General features: G+C 35.3%; 2 protein-coding genes across 2 annotated transcripts; both read left to right on the top strand.

Annotated features, from left to right (window-relative positions):
• Positions 1–9: 9 nt before the first annotated feature.
• Positions 10–4,739, top strand: LOC141390705 (uncharacterized). Its single transcript, XM_073963644.1, has 4 exons — positions 10–244; positions 3,328–3,821; positions 3,893–4,259; positions 4,325–4,739. Exons 1-4 carry the CDS (start codon positions 70–72, stop codon positions 4,519–4,521), a joined length of 1,233 nt encoding a protein of 410 aa, XP_073819745.1. The 5' UTR covers positions 10–69; the 3' UTR covers positions 4,522–4,739.
• Positions 4,740–12,613: 7,874 nt separating this feature from the next.
• On the top strand, positions 12,614–21,518 carry LOC141390704 (uncharacterized). The gene is made up of 4 exons (XM_073963642.1): positions 12,614–12,810; positions 20,045–20,538; positions 20,798–21,164; positions 21,230–21,518. The coding sequence occupies exons 1-4, from the start codon at positions 12,636–12,638 to the stop codon at positions 21,424–21,426; spliced, it is 1,233 nt and encodes a 410-aa protein (XP_073819743.1). The 5' UTR covers positions 12,614–12,635; the 3' UTR covers positions 21,427–21,518.
• The last annotated feature ends 1,272 nt before the right edge of the window (positions 21,519–22,790 follow it).

The following is a 22,790-nucleotide window of genomic DNA, read 5'->3' as shown; positions in this document are numbered from 1 at the left end:
TTGCCTATAGGTTTTAGTTAATTAACCTTTTTTGAAGCGGAACGATTGTAAAAAAAACACTTTTGAAAAATGCCTTCGTCACCATTACCCGAGTGGTTAACAGCTGATTTGTTTGTTAGTGTTTTGGAGAAAAATGTGGAAAACTTCGATAAAATTACTAAATTTACAGCTGATACACCATTTGCTGCAGGAGAAAATTTTCTTTCGATTTTGTGGGCTATTGAGATTGAGGTTGCATTAAAAGGTATGTTGTTATCTCTGTTAAAAACATGACATTAGCATTTGTCACGATCATTTTTCGAAAGATCAATCTGCGTTGATGGAGAATATCGGCGCCGTTGGAACCACGAGGTATAGCAACTATTTGTATAATGCCATCAAAATTGTTAAATTTATAGAGTTACAACGATTGCGTTGGCTAGGTGAAATGGGAGAAGGCCTAGACTCCGATGGAATGAGCAGGTGAAAATAGATGAAAAGAACAGTTGAATACTGGATGACGAAAAGAGATCGGAGTGATTGGAAATCTATTCTTGGGTAGGCTAATGCGACATATGTTCTGAATCGTGCCACCTGTCGAACGAAGTTAGGCACTTCTGTAGTTAGCATTTATACTATAAGCCTGTAGAGGGTATATACACTTTGTCCAAGATCGGAAATGTGCCTGTGAGCCGATCCAGCCATGTCCGCCCGTCTGTCTGGGTGGCTAAAACGACAATTCTCACAGAAGGTAACCACTCTTAGGGTTGATAACTTACTAATTGAAAATCCGATTTGTTCGAATCGTTCGTAAATCGTAATATTTTTTTCAAAAGGGACAATTCTTTCGCAATTTAAGGGCTTTTCGAAGTTCGTTTTGAAATTTTCACCGTAGGTTGTCTTGCGGTTCTTATTACAACGACATAATATTCTGGTGGGAAATTTATTATTTCTTAATATGATGGACTGAAACCTCAAAAAATCCTTTGGTGACCAACATAAATAAACTACAGATACGTAAACTATGTTGGGAAGCTCCATCAAGTATCTCCCCCACAAAACATCAAAATGTTCGATTAGTTCCAAGTACGGTTTAGGAACTTTTTGTTTAAACATTTTTACCGAAGATATTCCATGTGGATCCCAAGTGCTGCCGGGCATTTCCTCTGCTGGTAATTTTGGTCTCACCGTACGGTGAATAGGATGACTCTCACACCCGAGTAAGTACTGCAACACGCTGTTGCAGTTCACAGAAGGCGTTCTGACAGGTTTGGATATTGTTTTATTGGCGGACCACACTGGCGCCGCATAGATTACCGCAGACCGACCTATCACGTTATATGTGCACCCCAAGTGCGCCGGCTAGGGACATAAGGACCTTTATGTCATACGTGGACTAAGTGAACGTACTGTCAAAATCTTGTGATAGTTAGTGGACTGAATTCAACACTGTACTCATTTCCGCAGTCCATGTGTGGAACAGAGTGGCCGTAGACTTAGTGGTGGATATTTGCATATTAGGTGGAATAATCGATCAACTAATACAGATAGGAGGACTTAAGCCTTTCACAAATGACATTAGGGAAGGTACATACGTGACGATCTCGAAAGTTAGAAATAAGTTAAATAATTCCAGAGATATAAGCCCACCTGCTTCACTCTACAGGACTTCGACTTCTTGTTCCTGAATTCCACGACCGACTGGCGTACACACATATAATTGATTATTCAACGTTTCACAGTTGGCCGGAGGTTTGTCTGATCGATGTCCTCAAACAGCGTGGAGTGTTTGACAGTGTAAAAGGCTTTTAATTAGTCGAGCGCCACCAAAACTGTCTAATCGCACAGTATGTGGAGGACTGTTGTAAGCTGTCTTTTGTTACGGAACCCAAGCTAATGAACCGAAACTGGATAGCTGGGGAGCAATAAAGCTTCAAGAGCCTTTGCACGATGAGCATTATCCAGCTGTTTCAGCATTATCATGGTGCGGTGGAATAGATATAATGCGATATAGTCCGGGAACCATGGTGTTGCAGCACGTCCGCCTTACACTCAGAAAGTCTACGGCTCAATCAGGACCAGAAAATCAAAAATTTTCGGCGATGGCAAATTCCCTCAGTCTAATGCTGGCGGCTTACATTTCCTGAGTATTTCGGTCAATTCGTTAGATCAGTCAGCGTAACGTCGCCAAACGTGACTAAGGTCCTATCTTCCTTCTTTGCAAGGTTTGTGAGCGACTTTACCATTTCCCACAAATCACTTATCCCAGCTCCAATATTGCAGAGTTTCAGATGTGTTGATGTCCCGGAACCCAAACGTCGGAAGGCTTGGGCAGGCATTTGTCAGACCAGATGGCACGATGGTTATGTCCGGAGAACTGTGGAACTCTCTGTTAATTCTGGTATTGTCTTCCTCCTTGACCGTGCAAAACGTAGAGTTATCAATTGGCTCAGCCAACCCTACATACCTGAAGGAAAATTCCCTAAATCATTTTTTGACTTACCGACAAAAATCGGTCAAATTAAAACGCAAAATTATGAGTGGAGAGTTTAAATAAAGGTTGACAATACTTTTGCTATCGGTAGAGCTTTACGACTACTTTGTATTGATCGCTAACTTATCCAACAATATCGTTAATATAATAATTGTTCCACAAACATCCCAGAAGAGACAAGGGGGCTTCTCTCATATCAATAAGTGCACCCCGATTCATATCAGCTCAATGATATGGGACCTACTGTTTATCGCCAAGTCCGAACGGCGTGGTTTAAGACACCACATGTAGAGAAGTTTTACATGGCTGAAATACTCGGAAATATCGCCACCATTATAGAGAGGTATTCTGCCACCATTTAAAATTTAATGTTGCTTGGCCTGGGAATCGATCCGCAGACCTTTAGAGTGCAAGGCGCGTGTGCATACCATTACACCACGGTGGCTTAATATCGTTAATAACCGACCAATTTTTGTCGGTAACTCAAAAAATGAGTTACAGAATTCCACTACTGGTAATTACCTAGAACCGAATGCTAAAACTCATGTTGAGAAACTTTAATCTCCCAAGACCAGTCAGTTATGACCTTCCAAAAGCGGGCTAATGTTGTACAATCATCGTTGTTGTACAATTATCATCGGACTGCACTCGTTGATGTGAGTGAAGTCTACCCTTAAGTCTTAGGAGGTGTTCGTGATATTTCACAAATTCGTAAAGTGAACGAAGCCGCATTTTATCCATCCGCTATAATAAATGGAAATTTGAGTTTATCGATACTTTAAGTTGCAGTTTCCATTAAAAGAATTAATATTATCAAGGGCTCTTAATAACGCATATCTATCGTCTCATTTTAGATGGATCCGCAAAAACCTGCAGATATATGCTTAAAATACCTCCAACTTCCGCCCATGCACAAGCTCTGATTGGTATGATGAGCTCATTTAAGCGTGAGAGAATTTGTTACTATGAACTGTTTCCCGCTTTTGATGAAATGTATCGTAAAGCTGGAAAAGCTACAAAAATTGCACCAAATGCCTATTCATTTGATAAAGATTTGGGTTTCGATGTTATTCTCATGGAAGATGTACGTCAAGATGGTTTCAAAAACATGAATCGTCTTCAAGGACTTGATATGGACCACACCAAGCATGCTCTCGATGTTATTGCTCAATTTCATGCTGCCTCTGCCACTTATATTGTCAACAATAACGGGTTACCACAGTTGATGATGGAGCCAATGCTAAAGGAAAGTATGGTACAAATGTTGGCCAAAGCTCAAGAACCACAAGAACAGATTATTATGGAAAGTTTACCCTTGTACAAAGCCGAAGATTTAAAGGAGAAACTTGTAAGTTAAAAGTGGTGAGATGTGTATTTGTAATATGTTTATATTTATTGTTTTATATTGTCTTAACTTAGGCAAGTTACCGCGAAAAATATTTGGAACAAATCGTTAATGCAGAAAACCGTAACATGGATGACTTCAATGTTCTTAGCCATGGCGATTGCTGGTCCAATAACATTATGTTCCAACATGATGCCCAAAATAATGTGTTGAGCACATTGTTGGTTGATTTTCAAGCCGGTCGTTTCACATCGCCCGCCCTGGATTTGCAATATTTCCTTTTGGGTTCAACCTGTTTGGAAAATAAGCTCAAATATTACGACTACTTTATTCAGTACTATCATCAGCAATTGGTAGAAAATCTTAAGATATTGGGTTATTCCAAAAAATTACCAACTTTGAGAGATCTCCATTTATGGATGTATGATTTCAGTTTTATGGGTAAGAATAGACGAACTTTTGATACGACTTGAAAATGCTTTAATTATAACGTTTATAATTTTTAGGATACACTGTTATTTTGAAGAGTCTTCCAGTTTTCCTTTTGGATCCCACAGCCACCAAAGATATTAACATGGACAACATGATGGGTGACAAGAAGGATGGTGGAGCAATGCAAAAGGCCATGTACACCGGTGAGGGCTATTGCAAGCAAATGCAGCAGCTTCTACCATGGCTAGCTAACAAGGGATATTTTGATTAAGGAATTTCGGAATTATTTATTTTTTAACTTTAGCAATATCCAAATGACTGAATCCTTGTATTTTCTCTCTAATATAGTATTATTATACTTTGAGTATTGAAAAAGTTAGAAACAATTTCAAAACCTAAAATAAGTGCTTCTTAAGGGAGGCACATTATTTTTGGACCATCGTCGACAAGTTTAGATTTTCTGAGATAATAAATGATAATAATATGAGACTGCTAGACTTTGCGCCAGAACCAGATTCGCCAACATTACTGAGGGGTATTTTGTCACCGTTGAAAAGTGTTTTGATGCTGCCTGGCCGGGGAATCGAACCCACGACCTTATGTGTGCAAGGCGGGTGTGCATACCATTGCACCACGGTGGCACCCGTGAAAATTAACAATATTAATATCTGCAAATATTTGAAACGGTCTTTATAAAATTGATTTTTTAAGTTGCTTGGGATTTAATAAACTTGGCTTCACATTTGTTCGAGAGTAAGTAGTGATATTATCACTCATTTACTCAAAGAGTGGCATAAGTTTGGCATAAATCAAAAAAAAGTTTTTTTTTTGAGTTTTTGAAGAATTTAAACACTTCAAATCATGCATGATCTTGCACAGAAATTTAGCACTGATATCTGGCTAGCTGTTTGCAAAATATGGTCCATTGCAAAATATGGTCTATTTTTTGTGTAATAATCTTTTGAAGTTGGAATGTCATATTTCAATCGCCAACTTTAAACTGGAGTTTTTGAGATGTCTCACTCTTTGAGTAAATGAGCTATATGGTGTTTACAGTTACCCAGACTGTAGTTCCTAGTTCAGAAATTTTGTGAAGCAAATTTTAAAATTAGTGGAGCTGTTTATTTACTGTTTGAGTTATGCAAAGTGAGCACTTCAAATATATAGAGGTGGCAGCTGCAGAGGTTTGCATAAGAACATGTTACTTATCCTTTTCAGTGACCACCCCATTAAGAGGTTACCCCGTTTTTAACAAAGCTTTTTTGCGGTGTCACTTATGCTCGAAAACAAATGGACCGATCATGATATACAGTGACTGTCACTGAAAATGATGCAATCTGAAATAAAACATGTAAACATTCATAAGTTGGAAACGATTTGAGATTTTTTAACAATCCAAAAAAGATTTTTGAAGGCTAAAAAGTTGTATTTAAGATGGCATACAAAAATATTCCGTTTACAGCACCGTTATACTACAATTTTACCGGAAAACAAAAAATGGGCATTTTTAATGTGAGCATAAAAATTATGCACCACAAAAATAGATTAATAATTTCCAAATTTTTCGCTTTTTATGCAATTTTAGTAATCAGAATGGTGGAATTATTGATTCCCTATCGTTTTCAGTAGTCTTGTCAATGATTCCGATAGAATGAAAATGATATTATTGACATAATATTGGCATGATTGTAACTAATGTCCCTTTGTAGGCAATTAAAAATTTCTAGTTTTTGAAGTTATTTTCCAAAAAATGACTATGAAAAATCATTTAGGGTTATGTTTAGAGTACGTTAAAACAACCTAATGATATATGGAAAGTCCTGTATTAGCCAGGCTTGCCCTATATTATACTAGTTTTTAACGGTGTTGCCCTGATAGAGGTAAAAATCGGGGCATATAACAAAAATTTTGCACTTTTCTTTGAGAATAGTTTTCAGAAATATTCTTAACAATGTTTTTGACCATGTTTGTTTTTATATAAACAAAACTTGCAACACCTTTTGTTGCCATTCAAGCCCAAACAATACTACTTCTTACGAATCGTTTTGATAGCGAGTTTATTTATTTAAGCTCAGCCGTGTGTTGGCTTCTCCCACAAGTAAGATATCGATTTTACGCCAGATATGTCGACTTTTAATCGGAAATATGAATTTTATACCACACAAAGCCCGCAAAAATACGACTTTAAAAAAAAAAAAAACAAACAAACAATTTTGTTATATGCGCCGATTTTTACCTCTATCAGCGCAACGCCGTTAAAGACTATAATAGACTATAATATAGGGCAAGCCTGGCTAATACAGGACTTTCCATATATCATTAGGTTGTTTGTATGTACTCTGGATATAACCCTTAATGATTTTTCATAGTCATTTTTTGGAAACTAACTTCAAAAGCTAGCAATTTTTAGCCAAATTGCCTACAATGGGACATTAATTACAATCATGTCAAATCTCATTTTTTCTATCGGAATCATTGACAATAAAAGAGGGCTATAGTCGGACGGGGCCGACCATGTGATACCCTGCACCACTTCCCCAGGGAAATAGTGGGAACCCTCAATGCAAAAATTTAGCCAATTTGGTCAAGAAATTTAGATAAAGTTTTCAAAATACCGAAAGTCGGGAGGTGCCGTTATATGGGGTCTATATGAAGACGTTTACCTGTGTCCATAACTTTTAACGGGAATGTTTTTTTTCAACTGGGAACCCTGCTTCTGAAAATTCAGCCAATTTGGTCTATAATTTTAGATAAAATATTAAAAATATCGAAAATTGGGAAGTACCGTTATATGGGGGCTATATCTAAACGTGGACCGATCTTCCCAATTTTTTGTATTCGACATTGAAAGTCAACAATAAGTAATTGCACCAAAATTCATCCACCTACGCCAACTCCTTCTAGTGCGACATGGTGCGTAGTGCCATAGTGGTACTATGCCCGCAATTTTGGTGGAGTAATTTTTAATTACAGGGAACCATAAATGACAAATGACATCCAATTTTGTCCGAAAATTAGGATAATGACTAAAACACCTGAAATCGGTGGAACCGTTAAATGGGGCCATACCTTTGTTTGTATCAAGTTTTTAAAGCACTTTGAACTCGAAATGACAAATGACATCCATACCTTAAATTGGGTGGTACCGTTATATGGGGCCTATACCAAAACGTGAATCTATGTCCTTGTGAACTGTCAATATTGCATATAAAATCAACTAAAAAGACTTTAAAATAGCTTTACGTTACGCTACACAACATTTTAACCTTTCATAATTTTTGGTCAAGGTGACAAACCCAACCAGACAATTTGGAGTCGATTTAGCAAAGTCCGTCCGTCTGTCTGGCTGGAGCGCATGATAACTCTCCAGCGGATTAACTGATTTGGTCAAAAATTTGGCTTTCGTAATATTTTGTCCAAACTTAGTTTCAGTTCGAAGATGGGTCATGTCAGCACTCTCCCTCCGGTGACTCATACACAGAAGTTAAAATTTTTTAGCAAAAATTATGCGCACGATAATTCTCGAAGGGACTAACCGATTTGGTCCAGGCATATATAAATTTCGAATATGAATTATATTGGTTCACTCTTTCGGGTACTTCCCACACAAAATTTGGGAAAAAGTGCAGTTTAAGACATCCTCTCGAAAGCTTTTAATTTTTGCTGTAACAACTTGTATTCGCAGCACCAATTACGACGATGCAAGGTTTTTCAAGGGCAAGTCCATTCTTCCTGAGAAAATTGCCTGAAAGCTGTAAAAACCCGCTATGGCACAATGTGTTGTGAATGAAGCGCGCGGTAACTCTCGAACGGATAAACCGATTCGATCTAAAATTTGGCAATCGTAATTTTTATCCCAAAGTTAAATCAAGTTCTAAGATGGACTTTTCTGTCCACTCCTTTGGGTACCTCCCCTGCAAAAGTTCAAAACTTTTCGCTAAAATGGTGCCACAATAACTCTCGAAAGCATTAACCGATTTGGTCCATACTTTGGATATCGTAATATTTCTACAAGACATATATCAGGTTAGAATATGGAATATATATGTCAACTCCTTCGGATAGCTCCCACACCAAATTTCAGGTTAGGACCTCCTCTCAAATCGTTTTTAATTTTTCTTGCAACAGGCTGCACTCAAGGACCCTATTACGATGGTACAAGTTTTTTCAGTGGCATGTCCATACTTCTTGAGAAAATGACCCGAAAACTGTAAAAAATCACTACGGCCAGGATTTGTAGTGGCTGGTGCGCACGACAACTCCCAAACCGAATACTGCGTTGGTCCATACTTTGCAAATCGTATTTTTTCGAATATTAGATGAAATTCGATAATGGTGCTTATAGGTCCACTCCTTCCGGTATCTCCCCCACAAAAGTTCGAAAATATTCGCTAAAATGGTAAGCGCAATATATCATAAACGGAACAACCGGTTTGGTCCAAACTTTGAATCTCGAAATATTTTGTCCAAACTTAATTTATGTTCAAATGTGGGCCCTATCGGCCCATTCCTTCGGTTACCACCCACACAATTGATTAACATTTTTGTTTAACCCATTTCGTACATGGTGTTCAATTCTTCCCTTGAAACCTATAGTTTTAAATACTTTTTAAATATTTTAAAAATTTAAAAAAAATAAAAAAAAATTAATTTAAAATGTAATCCTGGGAAATTATTGCCAATATATGTAACCGTTTCACAAAATATAAAGAACATGATTTACATGCGCAAGCGCGACGTTACATATGTACAAAGTTGACTGTTCGAAATTTCGAACACTGGTTCTTTTTCTATATGTCAGTGGCAATATAAAAACGTGGAAATGTACTGACAAATTAGGTGGAGAAGGTATTATAGTCCCATAGAAGACTAAATAGTAAATTTCAGCCATTTCTGTATGTTAATACGGCTAAAATCGTGAAAACCCCTAAAATCGGGAGGTACCGTTCTACTGAGGCTATATAAAACATGGACCAGTGCTGTCAAATTTCTGGAGGAAAGTTTAATAGCCCCAAAGAAGACTAGGATAACGCTGCTAAATCCCTGAAAACCCCGAAAATTGGGCGGTACCGTTCTATTATGGGTAATCCAAAACGTGGACCAATACTGACACAGTTCCGGTGAAAAGTTTTGTAGGCCCAAAGAAGACTCAATACCACTCTTCAAAAAATTTTTTTAATTTTTTTTACTTCTACACATATAGCATAACCGCCAGTGTTAGGAATTGCGAACACCATTTTCTGGAGAAACGAAAAATCGGACATTTTTTTGACATTACTGTGCCCTAATTACCATAAAAAAGGATTTTTTTTCTTAAAAAATAAATAAAAAATTTGTCTCATGACGAAATATGTAGGTTAAGTGCGCTTAAGAGTCTGGGCAAGAATCCTTTGGAAAGTTTTACCGAAGGTACTCCTAGTATGCCTATTGAGAGGAATGACTTCCCAAATAAGACACACTTCCAAAATGGCCTATGTCGGTCCATTCCCCCGCAAAACTATTGAGATTTTATCCTAATCCATATCTTTGTCGGCAAGTTCATACGCCTATTTTTCTGAATACATACCTCGGTTGGCAAAGCCGACTGATACTTTTTTTAATGTTTCTTTCTCAATTACACTGTGCAACCTTGAAAATGCAAACAACTTCTCGTAAGCATTTTTTGAAAGTACATATTGAGACTACAAAAACCATAGTTGGATTTTGTTCTGCCAGATTCAGTTCGGATTTTATGCCCTCATCTAATCCTGGCTAAAATTAAATTTGTTCTCATATATTGGGCCTTTATCTCAGAAACGAATAGGAATATGGCCTTGCTGTTTTTTTTGCACATAATTTGTGAAATTCTGGTCGGCATCAGCTAAACTAAATAATGTTCTCAGCAATTCTTCAGAATTTTCTGAAAATCTTAAATGCTTATTTCATGTTGTTTCAGCGGTATTTTGTATCATATTTTTTACAACACGTATTTCAAACAGTGTGTGAACAGTTTATTCCCGCATTTGGGATTTCATCACATTACTGTAAAAAAGTAAAAATGTATCAGTCGGCTTTGCCGACAGAGATATACCCTCAGCCTGTGTGGATTGAAATACTTTTTTCCAAAAAAAAAAAAAAAAAACATGTATTTGTGAGGTTTTCATAATTTTGGGTGTATGAACCGACAAAAGTATAGATAGGATTAAAGCTCAAAAATTAGCAAGGATAACGATAGATAGATCTTTTTTATCACACTAGCCTACGAAAAACATTATAACGCTGTAAACAGGGCCGCTGTAAAAATGTCCAAAGGATCCTCGAACAGACCCTTAACCGCACAAAAAAGTTGAACATTTGTGTAGGTTTGGACAGATAGGACCCAAATTTAAACATAAACTAAGTTTCGACAGTATTTAGAGATCCAAAGTTTGGACCAAATCGGTTGCTACGTCTATGAGAAACCGCGCGTACCATTTTAGCGAATATTTTCGAACTTTTGTGGGGGTCGAATTTCATCTATTATTCGAAGAAATATTATAGTGTCCAAAGTGTGGACGAACGCAGTATTCGGTTCGAGCACTCCAGCCACTACATATGGTGCCATAGGGGTTTTTTACAACTTTCGTGCTGTTTTCTCAAGGAGTATGGGTTTACCCCTGAAAAAACTTTTACTGTCGTAATTGAGGCAGCGAATGCAAACTGCTTCAACAAAAAACAAAGTGATTCGAGAGCAGGTCTTAAAGTGAATTTATCCAAAATTTTGTGTGGGAGGTACCCGAAAGAGTGGACAAATATAATTCATATTCGAACCTGAACATTAAGACAAATTTAACAGTTTTTCTAGACTTTGTTCGACATATCGCCGGTGTCATGCTTAGGTGTTCCATACGCCATTTTCCCGTTTTGAAATAATCGCATTTTAATGTTTGCGTCACAACTGATTGGCGCTGACTAAAGAAAATTCCTCTGTTCCTTACGTACCTGAGGTTACCATTTCTTACCATTTTTAAACCTGCAAAGCGTTCCTTCACTTTTAAAAGCATACAATTTATATGAGAGCAGTTCACCGGGTAAAGGAACAGAACAAATATTTATATTTTTGACAGGATTTATTAGTAAAGGTAAGGTCACATTAGACAAATATTTGCGCTTGTTGACAGCAAGTGAGCGTAAATAATGCACTGACATTTATGCACTGACATTGTTCCATATCCACACCTATGACACAAATGTAAAATATTGTAAATCACATGAAACAAAGTGAGAAATAAATTTTCCCCTCTTTGCCTCAATAAATTCCTTCCTTCTAAATCGAAATTTAAAGTTCTGATTTTTGGAATGTATTTTTAAATTCTAAAGTTATCAAAATATTAATTTCATATCTGAAATGAACTTAAGCTTTCGGGCCGAAAGTTGGATATCCCGGAAACTAGACAAGGTGGGAAAACCCGACCAAAAATTCAGAAAGAGCATACGCGAAAACCCTTGAAACCACCTATATCTCAAAAAATCAACAAAATGGCATATGGAACACTTAAGCATGACACCGACGATATACACAAATTGTGGAATATTTAGATATACATATTATAAAATTTGAGGCAATAAATAAATCATCTCAAAATTTGCTTCAGAGGTCAGAAAAAGATTCGCATTGGTTTCAGAGATATAGCATTGAATAGCTTTAAAAACTCAATATTTAACCATGTTTAGATGGGGCAATAAAATCCAAGCTGATCTGAACTTTCAAAAAATCCCCAGTTCAAATTGTTTACACAAGATTTTAACTTAAAAATTTTGCTTTAAAGCAGTGACGCAAGTATTTCCGCTGGCTGGCACTATATGATTACATACAGCTAATTAAAATAGCAAGTTCTTCCAATCTGCATCAATCCACTGATATATTAGTGAAATTCATGTATGGACAACATAATTATTGTCATCAAATTGAAAAATTGCTGCCATGGATGGAGGATAAGTGTGACTAAGCAGCAGCGAACACGAACAATTTCTGAGATTTATGAAAAAAAAAAAACAAAAAAGAATTACAAAGCTCGAGAAACCATCAGCAGAATATGACATGAGCATCATCGTCGGCTGATGTAATCAAAAACGAATAGAGCGTTTGTCATTCATTCTCTCTTTCTTAAATTTGTTCGACAATTAAGACTTGATAAGATTTGTTGTTGTTAGCATAAAACAACTAAAATATTTGTGATTCGCGTGGTCAGTAAATCTGCGAAAAGAGAAAAATATGTTTAATGCTTATAAATAAAATTTGACTCTCTCAGACATACATATTTCATATACGAGTATAAGCGTTTAGTTATTTGATTTGCCTTTCCATTTTAGTTCATTTACCTTTTTTGAACGTAACGGTTGGATAAAAAAATAAAATTTTGTATAATGCCGTCGGCACCAGTACCAGAGTGGTTAACAGCTGATTTGTTTGTTAGTGTTTTGGAGAAAAATGTGGAAAACTTCGATAAAATCACAAAATTTACAGCTGATACACCATTTGCTGCTGGAGAAAATTTTCTTTCGATTTTGTGGGCAATTGAAATTGAGGTTGTATTAAAAGGTATGTTATTATCAAGGTGAAAAACTTGAAATTTCCCACAAACATCTCAGAACAACAGAGACTTTTCTTGGCATAGATAGTAGGTTGATTTCAAGGACTTACGCAGGATTTCATTTCGGGGGGCCCACCTTGACCAAAAATCATGACATTTTAAAACGTTGGGTAGGGTTACGTAAAGCTATTTTAAAGGTTGTTAGTTGATTTTTTATTAATTATTGAAATCAATAGAGAGAAAGTTTAAAATATTTAAAACACAATTTTGAAATTTGGTTCTTGGATATTTTGAATTGAAAATGAACCATATAAGACCAAGTTACGTATTTTTAAGCTATTAACCACATATGCTTACGTTTTAGAATATCCCAGAGTTTGTAATTTTCGCTGTTGTTTTAGCTATCGCAAGATTTTCAGTATTCGAAGATCTTACCTTAATTTCTAAGAATATCGGCTGTTATAAGGATTATGTGATTACTTTTGCTTAGAGAACCCCCATGCTGGAAGTGGTTAAAATAGATCCACGTTTTAATGCATATCGAGATATCGCCCTTTTTTAGTCCCATTTTTAAAAAAGTAATTAGTTGGACAAATCTTTGACCCTCATACATACATCCATTTAATTGGAATTTGATATATTGTAATATGTCAAAGTATTTTATTATATCTTTTACATTATTTATCTGAACGACTTCTATGAATTAAATACCTCCAAAAAGATAAATAACTCGAATCCGCGAGTACATATTGGACTTGTATCGTATGATTCCAATCGAAAATTGTCTACTGCTATTGTGTCAATAACCTAAGAAAATATTTTTTACGTCATAAAATGCCAAAATTTTACTTCTTTAACCGAAGTGATTGGTTTGTGCGGACAATCCAACTAAAAAGTACATTAAAAAAATAAGGCGTTTTTACCCGGAGTCGAGCAATACTGACTACGATTCATGAACTTCAAATACTACTCGCATTACTCTTTGAGACTACGAAACAATTTTTTTGGTTTGAGAAAACAATATCAGAAACCAATCGCCAATCTTATAGCTAAGTCCTGACAAAAGACTATAAGTCGAAAAAACTCCAACAATTTTGTTCCGACGTTAGAAGCGTTTTTTTTTTTTTTTTTGTTAGCTGTACGAGAAGAAGTTTTTGAAATCGATGACATAAAAAACTTTTCTGGATACCTAGAATTCAATATTTTGAAAAAATAAGCAAATATATCTAATCAACAAGTACTCTGCCAACACCGGTTTATCATTTCTGCCCATAGTCATAACTTGTAAACGGTTGGATGTAAACTCATGAAAACTGGTCACTTATATTTTGGAAAGCATGTAAAAACGTATCAGTCGTCTTTGACGCCTGTGTGGATTGATACTTTTACCTTTCGATCAGGCAGATCGAAAATCGGCTTCACAGACAATATATTTCCCCAAAATTTGTATTCTGGGAGTTTTCAGTGGCCTTTTTTGGACATATGAACTTACCGACAAAAATATCGAAACATTTAGGGTATTAACGATTGTGCACGTTTCGAATAAATCCTTACGTTTTTCTAATAAATTTGATTTGGATTAAAGTGCAAATGGTGTTAACTTTTGCAGAGAATGTTTCAGAAGGAATGTGACGACTAAGTCCATTAGGCAAGTGCATATGGTAATATTCAAAAAAGTTTTACAATCGTTGAAGTTGAGGTTCACCATTTAATAAGTCGCGAACTGTTAATATATTTTATAAAATATGGATACATTTATATTAATTGAAGTGTTTTAGCCAAGATCTCATAATATGGACTATAACAAATAATTTTCGTGGAAGCTGCGTTGGTGGTAATATAAAAAAAATGGGAAAAATGTGTTGAAGTAAACAAGTTTTGTTGTGTTCTTTCTTGATTTCTGGCCAAACCACGCAAAATGCAAACCTGTGCTCAAAGAAAGAACTAAAGAATACCCTTTGGGAAACATGGTTCTAGTGCATGACTTTTCGATATATATACTACATCCCACTAAAATTGATGCTGACATTTTGAAGTTTTGATTTCAGTGTTTTTCGAATTTTTCTTATAATTAGATGGTGCAACTGGATAATATTTTCAAACTAGTTACAGGATTGTAGAACTCGCGATTCTACGTCGTTCGATGTATATCTTATGAGTGTGCTCCGTACAGCTTCCTACTAATAGGAGTCCAAAGGCCAAAATTTGGTGCGTAAATTTTCTGAAAAAACCTATTTTTTGGCTTTAAAATTTACAACTGTCGTACAGGTACCCCTGAACCCCGGGTGATTTTAGTTTTTTTACGTGCCGGATCTAATAAGACCTTTCGCGTTAGAATCCATCCACTAAAACGCCGGATATAGATACCTTGAAAGTAGGAAATTCTGCAAAAATATATTTTGACAATTCCGCGAATTGAACCGCGATTTTCTTTGATTATTTTTACATAAATGTAATCCTTTATACGCGATTATAATATTTGCCAAAAAGGTGTGTCACAAAATACAAAGATTCGGGAGTAATATCCCTATTTATCCCAAAATAGGATGTGGTGGCACATCCGCAGTTTTTGACGAATCTGTCTAAAATCATTTATATTGACGTATTTTTAATAGGCGGCCATTGAAATCAGATGCACCTTATAGTCATATGCACATCGCGCAATTTTTGCCCACTTGAATGCTTTTTGAATAGTAAGATGCAACTGATGGCACACTTTGGCCTCTGAATGAAACATGGGAAAATCCATGCATATTGATAGACATGGTCTCCCTGTATCCGAAAAGCACATGCACCTCAACTGATTTAAACGGATTCGCGAATTACACGCTTTTTAAATTTTGTGTTTTTTCTTTGATTGTAATTTCAATATTACTCTCCTCTTCTTATTTCTATTGCTTATCACAGAAAGCAAATATACTTTCACGATGTCTAATTACTTTTTTCGTAGAAGTTTAAGCAAAATACTTCAGGATTTGGATCGAAATTTAGGGAAATAATGGAATAACTCCCAACATTTTTTTCACATTTTTCGTATTTAACCAAAAATATATTTTTGAAATAATTTCCAACAATAAGTTTCCGTTCTTTGTTGTTGCTGTTATATGCAAGTTATAAGCGCGATCTTCATAATTTTGGTCTCACATTTTTGTACGCGTTGTCTAGATTCTGTACGTATTTTTAAATTATTTTTTTAAAGATTTGTTGGCCTCTGATTTAGAATAAATAAAATTTATTCCAAGATTTCTTCAATATTTTTTGATTTTCCGCGAAAATAAAAATAAATTTAGCAAATATTTTAGCATCTACGGATAGATATCAAATGCTGCTAACGATTCTTATATACATGTTCTTATTACAACACAATAGGAATTTTTAAATATTTTTTCTTTACAAGAGAGTAAAACCGCATATAACTTTTGAGTGCAGCATCCAATTTTGTGAACGCGAACAGATTTGAAACCACGATTTTTTTCGTAACCCATGTACCAAAAATGGCGGATGTGCTCGCCAAAAAAGTTTTTAATTTTTTTTTCTATGTAATTGTAAAGGAAATTTGAAATTTACCATATATCATATGAGAGTCATTCTTTTCGATAGTTATTGCGCCCGCCCGCCATTTTAGTTGGTCACCGTATTGGATATTTGCTCACAATTTTAGCAACAATTTTTAACTTTAGTGATGGATGTACCCGAAGTGATGGACCAATATGACTTAAACTAAGTTTGGAAAATATTACGTCATCTGGGCTAAATGAATGCAGATTGTCTGACACGGATTTCGTCTAAACATATTTGGAGCCTAAAACCATTATTTCGATTAGGGACATTTGTATCGTATCAAAGTGTATATGGGCAAAACTGCCAATTATTTCATATTCCATTTCCAAAAAATTGAATTTTTTCTTTTCGCGCTACATTAACGATTTTTGGTACATAGGTTAAGAAAAAATTCCCCAGTACAAATCCACTTGCGAGCAAATTTTTGGTTGTTGCGGACAAATGTTATCGCGGTTTTACTTTTGCTTTTAAGAAAAAATTATTATAAAAACGCTAATTATTTTATTGAGCACAATTTTCACTAAAAAGTTATCACGAAGTGACGTCATTAAGTAGATTGCATAATATTTGTAAAATGTTACTCAGCATTCGCGGAATTTACAAAAAATCGACAAAATGTTAAATGTAATCCGAATTTTTTGAAAATATAAGTGCATTTACCCGTCAAATATTACAAAAAAGTAACAGTTTTAAAGAAAGACTTAACGGGGAATCAAATGAGACCAAACTTATAATCATCGGGATAGTTGTTAGGATATTATAGCCAAAATAAGCACATATTTGTGTTACAAAATACTAATTTTGGTTTGGAATAATGGTTTTCACATGAATTCTAGAGTCGAAAATATTGGAAAAATTCTATAGGAGTACTTCTTTTATTTTTCTTGAAACTCTCAAGGAAATTGGCGGATTTTGCTTTATCTACATTCACATAGAAGGTTTCCCATTGAGGAAAGTTATCGGGTTGTTGAAATAAATCATTAGACTTCTTAAACGGAAATAGAATTCAAATAAACCGCTTTAACTTATATGTATTATTAAAATATGTGTAAATCGCGTAATTATGAAAATCGTTTTGTCCGCATGTGATTTTCATGTACAGCAAGACCATATCTTTTAATTTGTATATATTTTTCGAAATATAATTTGGACGCTAAGATGTAGCATCGGCTGCATCTTAGCATTAAAAAACCTATAAAACATCGCTAATTTGCGCAAAGTTCATACAATTTCGTTCCGCATCCGGTTTTAGTGTCACCATGAAAATCTGCATCGATATATACCTATTTCAAGGCAATCAGTCAAGAACCGTGGATGTAGCATCACACACTATTTTTGGGATAAAATGAATATAGTTCCCTTATCAGTGAAGTTTTTAAATCTGTGTTTCCGCAAAAAGGAAGATGCTGCACTAGTTTTTTCATAGTAGTGCAAGCGGCCGACAGAATACGCGATAAAATGCGCGATATTTTCAAAAACAATATTAGGTGATTTTCCTACCTTGGAATTTCTCCTATCTCGCGTTTTAGTAGATGGATTTTAACGAATAATGATTTATTAGATCCGCAACGTAAAAATCCAAAATTTGCAATCATGCACGAGTAAATCGAATGCCAATTGTACAAATTAGACCCGAAATATATGATTTTTAGAAATTTGTTCGCACAAAATTTTCGTATTTGGATACAGATTTCTCTGAAGCTGTGTAGGCTACATTCACGACACATATATCAAATAAATCAGAATCGTGAGTTCTTCATTCCTATATATGATTTTTTGAAAAACCTGTTTGCGGAACGAAATTATAAGAAAATTCCAAAAAACACTTAAAATCTGGCTTCAAAATGTCAGCATCATTTAATGGTAGACGCAGATCAAATTTTGAGAAGTTATACACTAGTGAGATGATCCTTATTTAGTTGCCTTTTACTTTTACTTTAACGGGAAAATCGTGAAAAGTATGGTTTAATCACAAATATAGAGAAAACAAAAAAAGAAACGTTGGCTTCAACCCATTTTTACCCATTTTTTAACATAAATATAGCCACAGCTTCCACGCAAATCAACTTTGAAGTCCAATATTTTTTGCCAAGTCTAAAAACATTTCATTTTATCCGAAAGCATGTAAATTGTACAATATACAACCACTATTCGCGAGTTATAAACGGGTAAACCTTGGCTTCAACGATGTTAAATTTTCAATAATATTGCCCATATGGCGAAAACCAAAAATGTTTTACAATCGATGAATCCGAGTTTCACCCATTCAGAATTAGCGAACTGTTAACATATTCTATATAGTATGATATACATACATTCTTTAAAATGAAGTGTTGTAGGAGGAATCCCATAAGGTCGATCATTAAAATTTATTTACGTGGAAGCTGTGTTGACATCAATGTAGAAAAATACGTAAAAATGGGTTGAAGCCAACAAGTTTTTTTATGCTCCCTTCCGATTTTTGGCTTAACCTTACATTTTATAGACACAGAAAGACTCAAAGAATACATCATGGGCAATATGATACTAGTGTATCATTTTTCGATATATCTACTAAGCCAAAATTGTAGATGTGCTCGCAAAAAAATTTTTAAATTTTTTTCAAATGGAATTGCAAAGGATTTTTGGTTTTTGCCATATAACCTCATTAGTCTAATGGCTGAGAGTAAAATTATACACATAAAATAGGAAAAAATAGGAAAAAATTCAAGTGGGTATGCTACATATTGAATATTTTTGAATTTTTGAAGCACAACAACCAATTTTTCTTCATTATTTTCTCCTACGTTTTATTTGTTTAGCCTGTGTAAGCTATATGTTTCTAGATATACAATAAACATGTTCATCAATCTGTTTTTAAAGTCTGCTGAAAAACTGAAAAGGTTTTTATATTAGGAAGCAACGAGTTCCACAATCTAGCAATTGGGTTAAAAAAGTATTTCTAAACCAGTAAGGAAAGGATCAAAGTCGGGCGGGGCCGACTATATAATACCCTACACCACTGTGAATATGTAAAATATAAATCGGAACTATATCCAGATCTTAACCGATTTTGATATAATTTGGCACATTTTTTTCCAGACCGAATTCAGTCACACATTCCAAATATCATTGAAATCGGACTTATATATCGTGTTTGGAGCTGAAAATACACGAAATCGGTTGAAAATATATATGGGTGCTATATCCAAATCTGAACCGATTTCGATATAATTTGGCACATTTATTTCTAGACTGAATTCGGTCACACATTCCAAATTTCATCGAAATCGGAAGTATATAGCGTGTTTGGTGCAGCAAATACGTGAAATCGGGCGAACATATATATGGGAGCTATATCCAAATCTGAACCGATTTCGATATAATTTGGCTCAATTTAAGTGGCGAAATTTCGTGGCCACTGGGAACCACATATGTAAAATTTCAGCTAGTTCAAGCAAAAAATGTGGCTAAGATCCCTAAAATACCTTAAATCGGGAGGTATCGTTATATGGGGACTATACCGAACCGTGGACCTATCTTGACAAAAAACGCGTACGTCCCTGGTTGATTTGTATGTAGTTAAGGCTACCAAAAAGTAATATATAAAGCCGTTATTTATTAATGGGAGTTTCTACTGGCATAAATATAATTAACATTTCCAGTGACTTTTAATGAGGCATATCTTTCTTCCCTCCTTAGATGGATCGACAAAAATCTGCAGATATATGCTTAAAATACCTCCAACATCCGCTCAGGCACAAGCTTTGATTGGTATGATGAGCTCCTTTAAACGTGAAAGAATTTGTTACTATGAACTGTTTCCCGCATTTGATGAAATGTATCGTAAAGCTGGAAGAACTACAAAAATCGCACCAAATGCTTATTCATTTGATAAAGATTTGGGTTTCGATGTTATTCTCATGGAAGATGTACGTCAAGATGGTTTCAAAAATATGAATCGTCTTGAAGGACTTGATATGGCTCACACCAAACATGCACTGGAAGTTATTGCCCAATTTCATGCTGCCTCTGCAACTTATATTGTCAATAATAACGGGTTGCCTCAATTGATGATGGAACCAATGCTAAAGGAAAATATGATACAAATGTTGGCACAAGCTCAAAAACCACAAGAAGAGATGCTTTTGGAGTGTTTACCCTTATACAAAGCCGAAGATTTAAAGGAGAAACTTGTAAGTAATGAGCGGGGAGATATGTATCCTAGTGTAGGGCGATTTGAACACCTAATTGGACAGTTTTGGTCTTGTGGTTAAGAAACTTCAAGCCAAAATCTGGAGGCTCGATCTTCACTGTAGACATATGGTCTAGTGAACTTTTTTGCTCAGTACAATTCCAGGAATCAGACCCAATAAGGTGTTTTTCCTTTCATAAAAATCGCCCCGACCTAGTGTATGTATTTGAAATATGTAGCAATTTATTGTCTTTACTTAGAAAAGTTATCGTGACAAATATTTGGAACAAGTCGTTAATTCACAAAAACGTAACATGGATGACTTCAATGTTCTCAGCCATGGTGATTGCTGGTGCAATAACATAATGTTCCAACATGATGGCCAAAATAATGTATTAAACACATTGTTGGTCGATTTTCAAGTTGGCCGTTTCACATCTCCTGTCTATGATTTGCTATATTTCCTTTTAAGTTCAAGCTGTTTGGAAAATAAACTCAAATATTTCGACTACTTTATTCAGTACTACCATCAACAATTGCTGGAAAACCTAAAAATTTTGGGTTATTCCAAAAAATTACCAACTTTGAGAGATCTCCATTTATGGATGTATGATTTCAGTTTTATGGGTAAGGATGTGATGACTTTTGATACGATCTGAAGATGCTTTAATTATCACTTTTATAATTTTCAGGATACACTGTTATTTTGAAGAGTCTTCCAGTTGTCCTTTTGGATCCCTCAGCCCTCAAAGATATTAACGTGGACAATATGATGGGTGACAAGAAGGACGGTGGAGCAATGCAAAAGGCCATGTACACCGGTGAGCGCTATTGCAAGCAAATGCAGCAGCTTCTACCATGGCTAGCTAACAAGGGATATTTCGATTAAGACATTTTTCGTTTGTGATTTTTTTATTTGTTTTATCTTAGCAATGACTGAATCTTCCTATATTTTTTAATATTTTTTATTATACTTTGAGTCTTCAAGAAGATAGAAATAAGTTCAATAACTAAAATAAATAGGATTAGACAATATTTTTGAACCAACGGTAACAAGGTAACAACAAATGGTAAAATGAGGCCTACGGACTTTGCTCCGGAAAAAGACAGTAGGAAGCAGTACCAACTTCCAATACTCATACATGTACAAGGCTTCTTGGATGTCACAGTATTAACTAAGCAGAAACAAACCATTATTTTTGTTTCTGATGGACAGAAAACACTCATTCCGTAAGTAGACGTTCAATCGATCATGGGCGAGAAATTCATTTTGAACCACCTACGAGGAGAACTAGAAAAGTTTCTAGCCTTACAATTGAAACGTGAATATTTACCATCCAAAATAGTTTTTATTTTTTCTTAAGTAGTCTCTAGCATGATTTATACACTTCTTCATGCGCTCAAACCTTTTGCTGAATCACTTTTTCCACTCCGGTTGAGACACCTCCAAACATGATTTATAGACGCTTTAACAGCCTTGTAGGAAGCATGGGGTCATGTGTCGACATGTCACCACTTTTTCTACTATTATGGTGACAAAGTCAACATCTTATCAACAATTGATAGTTTTACCTTAATAAGAAGAAGCATTGTTTATATTGACAGCTGATAGCCCAACGAATTATTATTTTTTATTTTTTTCTTCATCTTCTTAATTGTTTGGTGTAAAGTTGTTTGGCTGCACGTGAAAAGAGTTTTTGTAAAAAATCAATAAAATATCATGAATTTAAGGAGTGATTAAACTTTGGTGGAAAAGTTTTATAACTGCAGGGAATCTCAAAAGCCAAATAAACCAAAACATGGACGTTGACGGGATTTAGTGAAGAAGTTTCGTGACCATTGAAAATTCAAATGTCATATTACAGCTAGTTCGAATAATTGTGGAGAAGTTTCGTGACCACATAGAACCTCAAATGTCAAATTACAGCTAGTTCGGTTAAAAATTGTAGCTAAAACCCTCAAGATACCGAAAATTTGGAGGTATCGTTATATAGGAGCTATACCAAAACATGGACCTATATTGACGATTTTTATGCCCTCAGCATTTATGCTAACGAGGGTTTATACACTTTCATACGGGCAAAATGTGCCTCATCGAAATAATGGTTTTAGACCCAAAGTATGTTTGGACGAAATGTGTTTCAGATAATTTGGAGTCGATTGAGCGATGTCCGTCCGTCTGTCTGGCTGGCTGGAGCGCACGATAACTCTCGAACGGATCAACCGATTTGGTCCAAAATTGGCTTTCGTAAT

The sequence above is a fragment of the Musca autumnalis genome, unplaced genomic scaffold (genome assembly GCF_047663935.1).
Source record: "Musca autumnalis isolate F117 unplaced genomic scaffold, ASM4766393v1 scaffold_1, whole genome shotgun sequence".
NCBI classification, from domain to species: Eukaryota; Metazoa; Arthropoda; class Insecta; order Diptera; family Muscidae; genus Musca; species Musca autumnalis.
Note: the sequence above shows the minus strand (reverse complement) of the source record. Positions and strands in the feature narration are given on the sequence as shown.